This window comes from Nerophis ophidion, linkage group LG24 (genome assembly GCF_033978795.1).
Source record: "Nerophis ophidion isolate RoL-2023_Sa linkage group LG24, RoL_Noph_v1.0, whole genome shotgun sequence".
NCBI classification, from domain to species: domain Eukaryota; kingdom Metazoa; phylum Chordata; class Actinopteri; order Syngnathiformes; family Syngnathidae; genus Nerophis; species Nerophis ophidion.
Window position 1 is genome coordinate 24,008,561 of NC_084634.1, and position 12,418 is coordinate 24,020,978.

General features: G+C 36.6%; 1 protein-coding gene across 1 annotated transcript in view; it reads right to left on the reverse strand.

The window, feature by feature from the left end:
• Nucleotides 1-705: 705 nt before the first annotated feature.
• Nucleotides 706-12,418, reverse strand: part of LOC133542377 (cytosolic 5'-nucleotidase 1A-like) — a 16,782-nt gene continuing 5,069 nt past the window's right edge. Inside the window, exons 3-6 of the mRNA XM_061886434.1 lie at nt 9,657-9,786; nt 9,472-9,594; nt 6,721-6,905; nt 706-2,537 (exon numbers count right to left, since the gene is read on the reverse strand). Coding sequence (XP_061742418.1) covers nt 2,175-2,537; nt 6,721-6,905; nt 9,472-9,594; nt 9,657-9,786 — 801 coding nt within the window. The 3' untranslated portion in view covers nt 706-2,174. The remainder of the gene's footprint in view (nt 2,538-6,720; nt 6,906-9,471; nt 9,595-9,656; nt 9,787-12,418) is intronic.

The window sequence follows — 12,418 nt, forward strand, 5'->3', positions numbered from 1 at the left end:
TGTACAATTATTCAATCTGTCATGCACAGAAGCATTAAAAAGCCTGGTTATTTTGTTAGGTTGTAATAAAAAAAAAAAACCTACAAATTAAAAATACATCTACTTCTTTAATAACACAAGTAGATGGAAGATACCATTCAATTAGAGTAGTTTCATATAAAATAAACATTCCATATACACAACAGAATCCATTCATCCATCCATCTATTTCCTACCGCTTATTCCCTTTTGGGGTCGCGGGGGGCGCTGGGGCCTATCTCAGCTACAATCGGGCGGAAGGCGGTGTACACCCTGGACAAGTCACCCCCTCATCGCAGGGCCAACACAGATAGACAGACAATATAAACCAAAAATAAAAATTGTTAAAAAAAAAACTTGTTACATCATTGGTATGATTGGCTACCGTCAAAAGAAAATAGGTCAAATAAAATCTAAATATCTAATCCATCGTGGGTTTTTTTTGAGAGGGGCCGTAAGTTTCAATAAGAATTACATTTATTGTACAATTATTCAATCTGTCATGCACAGAAGCATTAAAAAGCCTGGTTATTTTGTTAGGTTGTAATAAAAAAACAACAACCTATATACTAAAAATACAAGTACTTCTTTAATAACACAAGTAGATGGAAGATACCATTCAATTAGAGTAGTTTCATATAAAATAAACATTCCATATACACAAGAGAATACTCAGCAAAAAAGAGGTTGTCTAGATAATATTTTATGTGCTTTAATAAATCAATATAAAATAGTAAGTCACTGGGGTTCCATTATATGTGCAAGTACAAAGGCACAAACATGGTTATTATGGTGATTATGATCTAAAAAATAGACTGAGTGTTGGCAGTAACGTTCAACCTATGGTTGAAAATTCAGGATTCTTCCACATTCTTGGTATATGAAAAGACAATATGAAAGAGTAATTTTGTAGAGACAGCAGTTTTCCAGAGGTAGTGCAATGATGTAAACAAAGCACGGAGAAATGAGGCATGAACACAATGGCAATAACTTACAATAAAAAACGTGCTGCAAAATGAGTAAAACAAGATAGAAAATGTAGTATGACATTGTATACTATCACACAGTGTAGCATATTATGAAGTGTAACAGTGTGTAGATACAGCCTTTAAGGTACAGTGGCGCCTCCAAAATCGAACACAATCAAATTAGGAGAGGCCTGGTTTCAACGTTAAAAAAATAAATCACAGTAACAGTCTGTTCTAGGGTTAAAATGTCATAAAACTGTTATTAACTGTCCTAGTCATGTTTTGGTGCATTTTTACTATGAAGTGTAAAAAGACAGGACACCCTCTGTAATGATACTAAGGTAAAACAGAGAGGGAAAAGGAAGGTTTCTGCACAGTGATACTGTCACCTAGTGGCCTTTTATGGGTATTGCTGGCAGCGTAGAAACATCTTGAGCTTTTTAATTAAAGCAAATGTATGTTCACGGGGACAGCGTGGCGAAGTTGGTAGAGTGGCTGTGCCAGCAATCTGAGGGTTACTGGTTCAATCCCCACCTTCTACCATCCTAATCACGTCCGTTGTGTCATTGGGCAAGACACTTCACCCTTGCTCCTGATGGATCCTGGTGAGCGCCTTGCATGGCAGCTCCCGCCATCAGTGTGTGAATGGGCGAATGTGGAAATACTGTCAAAGCGCTTTGGGCTCCTTAAAAAGGGGTAGAAAAGCGCTATACAAGTACAACCCATTTACCATTCAACATGCCATTGACTCGGTAAAGTCTGTGTCAATAATTATTAGTATTGCTCATTTGTAATTTCCATTTCTATGGATTTCATTACTCTTCTCTCCTATGCCATGACTATTAACCTTGTAAGGTAGGTGACATGTTGATGCTGTTTTGATACTCACTGAGCTGATGATGTATGACAAGGTTAGCAGCATCCTGAAGATGGTTTGAGGTATATCTATCTATAAATATATGGCTAGCCTCTTTTGGATGTGTTCAACTTTTGAGGTTCCACTGTATGGCTTCAAACTTAGAAGTGATTTTTTTTTTTTTTTTTTTTTTTTTTGCTAAAAAAGAAATAGAAAATACAAAAGTAAGTCTCCATCTTTGTGAAATACAAATTTCGAATTGAGTTGACGGTGATGTACAACTTTAATGCTTTACCCTTTTTTTTTCATTTGATCCTCGGTCCATGAGCAGATCACTCCTTTTTGGGCTGCTCGATGAGTTTTCCTCTATTGTATTTCTGTCCAATGCCGTAGGGGACGTGAGCAGCGATGGTGCCCAGCTCTTTGGCCCCCTCAATGTGGAACATCTGGTCGTCAAAGAAGATGTGAGGCTTTATCTTCTGCAGGAGGGGCCCTTTAGGGGCTCCAGCCAGGAAGAGCGCCTCGTCGATCTCCAGGCCCCAGCTGCGGAGGGTCTTCAGGACCCGAGCCCCCGAGCTGGCGGCGCTGCGAGCTGTGACCAGGAAGGTCCTGATGGGACAATTCAAGCGCTCATTCTTGGCGTAGAACTTCCTCTGGAGCTTCCCCAAAGCCTCCAGGAAGCCCTTAAGAGGGCCCTGAAATTGTAACATAAAGTTGAGTAATCAAACTACATCAGTGATTCCCAAACTTTGGCTCCAGCTAGTGGTATGCCAAAGATTTCATATATTATTTAAGTACAGTGTTTTATTTTCTTATACTAAAAGACAATATTTAAGCTGTGTATAACGTTACGGTGGTCAAGAATATTAAGTATACTTGTTAAATAAAACCTTTGCCTTGTTCTTAATGAATACTTGGGCCAACTCCGCTACTTTACTTTAACGTTGGTCATTCTGGTTGTACTTTGACAGCCTATTGTTTTCTGAGATGGTGAAAAAAGTTTGAGAAACACTCTACTCCGTCTATACATTGATCAGTTAAAACATTCCCTTGTTGTAAATTCATTTCTAATGTTGTTTAAACAGTTTGATTAATTAATAGATTTGGCTATTTTTGGCTATCTGTACATGACCTAAAGCAGGGATGTCCAAAGTGTCGCCCACGGGCCAATTGTGGCTCCAAGCTCAAGTTTTGTTGGCCCACGGCATTTAGTCAAAATTAAATCAAACCGAAAAACAGTAAAAACAAATAACATAAAGTTGTAACGTGATGAGAAAAAGTGGATATTTTGATAGTGATAACTAATACTATGTTTTGTCGTTTCTGCGGTCAGGCAGAACAAAATCTGACTCAGGGAACCGGACGCCCCTGCCATGCATAGTCCCCTGATATGTCTGCCAACAAGGTGACTCTCATGGCTAATTGGACTTGGGTCGCAAGCTCAGGTCTGATCATCCTGTAGCTGGCCGCCTCTGGAGAGGGTGTATAGTGTTAAAGGCCGAAACACCCAGTGATCCAGAGGAACACTACTGATGATGCACACCCGTAAATTATTTTATCCTTCAGGTCTTCCATTCACGTTCACTGTTCAAGGCCACCAAGTGTATGTGCTCGCAAAGGATGCAAACACCTCATTCTGTTTTTAATTTGTTTGAGGAGTCTTTTTACGTGTTTTTAGGAGTAATTTTAAGTGTTTTATGAGTTTTTTACGTGTTTTAGGAGTCTTATTATGTGTTTTAGGAGTCTTGTTATGTGTTTTAGTAGTAATTTACGTTTTAGATGTCACTGTGCATCTCTTCGGAGTCATTTTATGTGTTTTGGAGTCGTTTTTAATGTTTTAGAAGTTGGTTGTTGTGTTTTTAAATGTTTTACTAGTCATTTTAATGTGTTAAGTCATTTTATGCATGTGTGTTTCGCACAAGAGGTAGAACATCTCACTCTGTGTTTTCTGGAATCTGTCAGTTACAACACAAACCTGATACGAAGTTATGTATTCAAATATTAGAGGTGCAGACAAGAATCTATTTGCATCCGAATTGCTATTCTTATTCCAAATAAATTCATAATTTTCATTTAAAAACAAAAACGTTTTTGGGGTTTTTTTTTAGTATGGGAATCAATGTTTTAAAATGTGTTTTAGGTCATCTTAATGCTACAAGAGGGAGCTTTTCTGACCTGCAATCGGTTTTGAAAAAGATGCATTATAATTATTGTACCAAACAAAACACTGCAAGAATCAGTTTGAATCAAAAATTGATTCTGAATGGATTTGTCATCCCAGGAATCGGATTCAGATCCAATCGTTAGGTGCCCAAAGATTCACAACCCTATTAAACATATTTGTTTTAGTATTTATTTTAGAAAACGAAACATTGTCAAAATGGCCCCGAATGCCTTGACTTTTTAATATTAGCCCCTATGTGGGGGAAAAAAGGACACTCCTTCTCTGAAAAGTGTACGATAAAGCAGCGAAAAGGTGAGGAGATTAGAGCCAATCAGACGGCGGAAGAAAGTCTTCTGTAGAAAAGGCCCAACTACAGCAATGCAGTGGAATTTGTAAGGCTGAGTATAATCTTACTTCAAATGTATTTGCCTTTTTGCATTATTCCCATGTATGTCCTAATTACAACATAAGTTGATAAGTTGAAACAAATAATGAATTAAACATTTCCTTTTACAGTAGTGCCTCAACCAAAAAGCTTAATTGGTTCTGAGAGGGAGGTCTTAGCTCAAAATACTTGAATCTCAAAATGAAATGAAATCCGTTTAATAATGCTTGCTCCCCAACCCCAAACCACACAATTTTAACATGTAATACGCTTTTAAAAATAAACTTTAAGATAAGAAATATTGCATAAAACAACACTATAGAATGTACGACTACAGTACATTATGTAGTGGAGTAATATATAACATTCACCTAGGAAAGCAGACTTTTACAGTATCTCCTTTTAGCTGCGTCTCCGTCAAAACACACCATCAAAAGATTTTATATATTTTCATGGATAATTGTCCACTGTTTAAGTATTGACTTAACGTTATTGGCTGGCGGTACACTCATTCTGCTTCAGTATGGTGCATACTAGCAGTGAGACGCTCATTTTGCTCCGCCAAGTTGGAGGATTTCTTTCTGCAATTTAGTAAATATCATCCTCCTTCACATTCACGTTCTCCCTTTTTATGCTCGGAAAAAAAAGTTACGTTCATTTCTAGCGATAAGCTAACACTACCATTAAGAACAAATGTTGTGGGCAGCCCTTATGTGGTTCACTGTGACATTTGCTTTTCTAACTAATGCGTGTAACTCAAGTTTTTGCTCAAAACTTAAGGCATAACGAATAGCTGAGAGACAGATTTTATCTCAGAATGCTCTCATGTTGAGGTAACTGTATCAATATTATTGACAAAAGAGAAAAGTGTGATTACAACCCTAAAACCAGAAATGTGACATAGGAAAGATTGAACAACAGTTTAAAGGCCTACTGAAAGCCACTACTACCGACCACACAGTCTGATAGTTTATATATCAATGATGAAATATTAACGTTGCAACACATGCCAATACGGCCGGTTTAGTTTACTAAATTACGATTTTAAATTTCCTGCGGAGTTTCTTGTTGAAAACGTCGCGGAATGATGACACGTGCGCGTGACGTCCCGGGTTGCGGCTAAAAGTCGTCTCTTTTCATCGCGCAATTACACAGGATTCTGGACATCTGTGTTGCTGAATCTTTTGCAATTTGTTCAATTAATAATGGAGAAGTGAAAGTAGAAAGATGGAGTTGGGAAGCTTTAGCCTTTAGCCACACAAACACACGGTGATTCCTTCTTTAAAATTCCCGGAGGTGAAGCTTTACAATGGATCAGAGCGGTCAAGCGAACATGGTTCCCGACCAGTTGTCAACCGGCAGGTTTCGGTGGGAAAATTGTGGTAAAAAGTCGCCTCTTACCGGAGATCAGCTGAGCTTGCGCCGTCCATGCAGCTGCCGTCGACTTGCCTCAGAGACTGGCCTCAAGACACCCGTGGACACACCCCTCCGACTATCAGGTACTATTTAATCTCACTAAAACACTATCAACACAATAGAAAGATAAGGGATTTCCCAGAATTATCCTAGTAAATGTGTCTAGAAACATCTGAATCTGTCCCAATGCAATCGCCTTTTTTTCTTTTACTTTATTTTTTATTTTTTTCTAGTCCTTCGCTATCAATATCATCATCCACGAATCTTTCATCCTCGCTCAAATGAATGAAGAAATTGTCGTTTTCTCGGTCCGAATAGCTCTTGCTGCTGGAGGCTCCCATTATAAACAGTGTGAGGACGTGAGGAGCCCTCGCCCTTGTGACGTCATCGTCTGTGATTTCCGGTAAAGGAAAGGCTATTTTTTATCAGCACCAAAAGTTGCGAACTTTATCATCGATGTTCTCTACTAAATCCTTTCAGCAGAAATATGGCAATATCGCGAAATGATCAAGTATGACACATAGAATGGACCTGCTATCTCCGTTTAAATAAGAAAATCTCATTTCAGTAGGCCTTTAAAGTATATACAAATAAATAAATTACACCTACAAAGCATCACTAGGAGACAGTATTGCTCTGCTAATTTAAATCTTATTACATTTGCATGGCATTGTTACTTAAAAACATTGCCTGTACAGTTACAGTAATAGTGGTTTCAGTTTGACCCCGGAACAGATTCTAATAGGAAAACTTGTTTTGATTTTAGAACAACTTCAAAACCAATGTGCATTAATGAACAACTTTGTGTTCACTTCATCTGTATTACAATTTTATAATGAAAGCCTGGAATTGTACTGTTTTCAGTACAAGTGTACAGCATTGTAGTGGCATTACAATATGTTCCAAGAAGTACCTGAGTAAGCGGCAGGTTCTCAAACTTCTTCTCATGCTCAAAGAACGAGTCCAGGCCGTGCTTCTTCACAATGATCTCGGACTCATCCGAGAAGAGGACGGCGTCGCCATCGAACGCCACCCTCAGCTGCGTGTCGCAAAGCTCGTTCTCAGTCTCTGCCGAAAACATGGTGGCCGCCGCGATGCCTGAAGGGTTCAAAGAAAAGCTCAGTTATGAAAAGTGTAACGAGTAGAGATGTCAGATAATATCGGACTGCCGATATTATCAGCCGATAAATGGTTTAAATTGTAATATCGGAAATTATCGGTATCGGTTTAAAAAAATAAAATGTATGACTTTTTAAAACGCTGCTGTACACGGACGTAGGGAGAAGTACACAGCGCCAATAAACCTTAAAGGCACTGCCTTTGAGTGCTGGCCCAATTACATAATATATACGGCTTTTCACACACACTAGTGCAGGGGTCAACAACCTTTTTGAAACCAAGAGCTACTTCTTGGGTACTGATTAATGCGAAGGGCTACCAGTTTGATACACACTTAAATAGATTGCCAGAAATAGCCAATTTTCTCAATTTACCTTTAATAAATAAATCTATATATATATAAAAAATGGGTATTTCTGTCTATCATTCCATCGTAAAATGTTTTCCTTTTACGGAAGGTTTTTTGTGGAGAATAAATGATGAAAAAAAACACTTAATTGAACGGTTTAAAAAGAGTAGAAAACACGAAAAAAATTTAAATACAATTTTGAAACGTAGTTTATCTTCAATTCCAAAATTGTATTTAAATTTTTTTCGTGTTTTTTTCCTTTTCTAAACCGTTCAATGAAGTGGTTTTTTTTATCATTTATTTTCTACAAAAAACCTTCCGTAAAAGGAAAAAAAATGTACGATGGAATGACAGACAGAAATACCCATTATATATATATATATATATATATATATATATATATATATATATCTTCAATAAATACCCATTTTTATATATATATTTATCTTCAATAAATATATATATATATATATATATATATATATATATATATTATATATATATATATATATATATATATATATATAAAGAGAGGGAGAGAGAGAGAGAGAGAGAGAGAGAGAGAGAGAGAAAATGGGTATTTCTGTCTGTCATTCCATCGTACATTTTTTTTCCTTTTATGGAAGATTTTTTTGTAGAGAATAAATGATGAATAAAACACTTAATTGAACGGTTTAAGAGAGGAGAAAAGACAAAAAAATGTAAATGACATTTTGAAACAGTTTATCTTCAATTTCGACTCTTTAAAATCCAAAATTCAACCAAAAACAATGAAGCTAATTCGAATCTTTTTGAAAAAATTAAAAAAAGAATTTATGGAACATCATTAGTAATTTTTCCTAATTAAGATTAATTTAAGAATTTTGATGACATGTTTTAAATAGGTTAAAATCCAATCTGCACTTTGCTAGAATATAAAACAAATTGGACCAAGCTATATTTCTAACAAAGACAAATCATTATTTCTTCTAGATTTTCCAGAACAATAAAATTTTAAATAAATTCAAAAGACTTTGAAATAAGATTTAAATTTGATTCTACAGATTTTCTAGATTTTCCAGAATAATTTTTTTTAAATTTTAATCATAAGTTTGAAGAAATATTTCACAAATATTCTTCGTCGAAAAAACAGAAGCTAAAATGAAGAATTCAATAAAAATGTATTTATTATTCTTTACAATAATAATTCAAAAAAATACTTGAATATTGACTTAAATTGTCAGGAAAGAAGAGAAAGGAATTCAGAAGGTAAAAGGTATATGTGTTTAAAAATCCTATCATTTTTAAGGTTGTATTTTTTCTCTAAAATTGTCTTTCTGAAAGTTATAAGAAGCAAAGTAAAAAAATATATGAATTTACTAAACAAGTGAAGACCAAGTCTTTAAAATATTTTCTTGGATTTTCAAATTCTATTTGAGTTTCGTCTCTCTTAGAATTAAAAATGTCAAGCAAAGCGAAACCAGCTTGCTAGTAAATAAATAAAATGTAAAAAATAGAGGCAGCTCACTGGTAAGTGCTTTTATTTGAGTTATTTTTAGAACAGGCCAGCAGGCTACTCATCTGGTCCTTACGGGCTACCTGGTGCCCATGGGCACCGCGTTGGTGACCCCTGCACTAGTGAATGCAAGGCATATTTGGTCAACAGCCATACAGGTCACACTGAGGATGGCCGTATAAACAACTTTAACACTGTTACAAATATGTGCCACACTGTGAACCCACACCAAACAAGAATAATAAACACATTTCGGGAGAACATCCGCACCGTAAAACTACAGGACAAATACCCAGAAACCCTTGCAGCACTAACTCTTACTGACGCTACAATATACAGCCCCACCCCCAACCCCGCCCACCTGTTTCCCTCATGTCCCAAATTCCAAGCTGCTGTTTTGAGGCATGTGAACAAAAAAATTATGCACTTTGTGACTTCAATAATGAATATGGCAGTGCCATGTTGGCATTTTTTTCCATAACTTGAGTTGATATATTTTGGAAAACCTGGTTACAATGTTTAATGCATCCAGCGGGGCATCACAACAAAATTAGGCATAATAATGTTTTAATTCCACGACTGTGTATTTCGGTAGATATCGCAATCGGTAATTAAGAGTTGGACAATATCGGAATATCGGCAAAAAAGCTATTATCGAACATCTTTAGTAATTAGTGATTGTTCTTTGAATGTGAAAGCACCTTCTTCGATGGCCTCTGTCACTTTCTCAGCATCTTTGGAAAGGTACAAGTTGGTCATGTAGGCTTTCAAGTAGCCTATTGGACTTTTTCCTCCAGTCATACAGAACCTCTCGATGGTTAAATCTGCAGGCAAGAAAGCAGGAACATTTAAAAGAAGGAGTATAAACAGAAAATACCCAGCGTACCGTAATGATTGATGCTGTTAATGAGGCGCACTCCAACTTGGGCATGATTGTTGGTCATGAGGACAATATCGAACAACTCTTCGCTGTCCGGGTAGAGCTCCCTGAGTCGAGAGTTGACTGTCATCAGAGCCTGTATAAGGAAGAGCATGGACAAATGATAGAAATGCAATGCACATGTAGCTTTGCTGCCATCGATTGGCTTAGTCTGTGACAAACTGTTGTGAGGCTGCTGTCATTTGGTGGACTTATGAGTAGGTATGGGTATCCTTTACATTTTAACTCAAACCTCGGCAAATTAAGGCCCGGGGGCCACATGCGGCCCGTTGAGCTTTTTTTTCTGGCCCACCGGACATTCCCAAATAATTATTTTAGATCTTTAAGATGGAAACTGTAGTTGCCATTATGATGTGCAGTGATGTTTTCTAATGACCGTAAGTCTTCAACTATACAAAGTATTTCAATGGTTGGAATCTGCACTTATGAATGATATACCAGTTACTATGGTAATCTAATTAGTTACTATGGTCATCTAATTAGTTACTATGGCTATCTAATTAGTTACTATGGTCATCTACGTCACAGCAGCTCAGACGAGGCACTAAGCACTGTGGGTGGGAAGCGTTTCCACAGACGCGAAGGAAATTTTCACAACAAAGTTCTAAAGCTTAGTGATATATAGAATAGAAAGTACTTTATTGATCCCTGGGGGGAATTCAGCAAATATCAGATATATCAGATTGTAGGTGGTTTTATTTTGTGCCCTTTGCGTTCATATTTCACTGTTTGTTGCATATTTGTTGCGTTTCACTTGATTGTAAAATATATCGATCAAAAGCGGGGGTGACATTCATATTTTGTCAATATTCAGTGTTGTATCGTTCCTAGAAACATTTTAAATTCCATTACGTTTTTTAAGGCGGTCTGTTTTAACGTTATTATTCAACATTATTGTGAGGTTTTGTATTATTGTTCCAAAAATAGATATACGGGCAACCAGACACATTTATTTCTCTAAATGTGGCCTCCTAGTCAAAATATTTGCCCAGGCCTGTTTTAACTTGTGCTAAATCAGTAGTTTAAAAATAGTGCCTAAAACAGTATTAAAAAAAATATAATATATTTGCTATAAAAATACTGACTGCTAAAAAAAAAGTATATATATTTTTTGGAATTATGTGCCATTCAAGTTGTACAGACTAACAATTTAAATACATAAATTATATAAATTCAATTATATCCAAGTAATGCATTCAAAATAAGAAATCCAATCAAATTGTCATAATTAGTGCAGCAATACAGAACATAGAGAATGATTTGTTTGTTTACGTTGGAATTTGGATGGTCATAATTTCTGGGGGTTCTGAATGCAACCTTACTTGCTCTAACATTGATTGGTGCATAATGAAGAAGTGTTGTGTTGTTGTTATGGCTACTAGCTAGCTCTGTGGTGCTACCAGAGTTATGAGGGCTCTCTTCTCCTGGCTTTCAACAAAGGCGGATGCATTCCCCTCCCGCTGCCTATCTCTCCAGCTTTGCTTATTTTCCAAGGGCCTCTTTTTCGCACTGTTCTCCGAAACCTAAAATACGGAATTGATGAACTGGTCTCATTTCTGAAAGAAAAGCTCAGGTTCGGGGGAACTTGCCTGTCCTGACAAGTTGTTTGCTGCTGGATACATGAGGCAGCACTCTTGGGAGAAGGTGCCCTGATGGGTGCAGCTTTGGACCGGATACCCCATTTTGCAAGACTCAAGTATTTGTGTGCCGTAACATATGTTTATATGTCTCTCCTGGAGCTAGATGATTTTTTTATGGTCTCACACTGACTGTATTTTCATTTGCAATTTGATTTTATTGAGAGTTTATTTAAGAAACATAATTATTTATTTAGTTTAAATGTATTTATTTTTAGCACAATGTAAATGTATGTAAATGTATTTTTCAACGTTTTTTATGAATCCCTTCGTTTGCAGTACATTTGATTAGTATTTTTTTTTAAGCCTTGATAATAAATATTGTGATTAACACATGAGCTGATATCATTTGACAAGGTTTTAAACTGTAAGTAGCTTAGGTATAGATACTGAATACAATTAAAATGAAGAGTAAGATAACTAATACAGTATTTGTATTTAAGTGGGCCCTGGGCCCCTCTGTTGAGGAAAATTGGGCCCCAAAGTCAAAAAGCCAGAGAACCTCCTCTGTAACCATTTGCAACAGTAGAGTTAAGGACTGATCAATTCAAAGATTAACAATAACTTAAGGTTAAGGATCATTGCAATCTGTCACCCGCAACTTCCTGATTTCACAACAAAAACTGCTGTTGAAAAGAAAACGCCAAGTCACTATTAAGTCCATCATTTCAACACTCAAGTAAGACTATTTTATTCACATTTTATTGTGCACACCCTTGCATATCTGATGTATTCCACACCTTAAAGACACATTTTTTCCTCTCAGTTGTGTTTGGGACATACCATAACCATGTTGAGAGATGTGTCTTATATAGTGGTTACCTCATGAGTCACCGTACTTGTACTAGTTCAATCACTGAAACCTACAATTTTACATTGACTGGGGAGGTTGTTAGTACACGATTACATTTTTTCCATCCTTACCAAACCTGTCAGTGACGCTCCATACACAGTAAAAGTCCTCAGGCTCGGTCTTGTCATTTTCCACTATCAGCAGTAAAACAGGTGTGGTCTCGGTCTATAGTCTAGTCAAGCATTCCAAGCAGCACACCCTGCAAAGAAGCTTAGCAA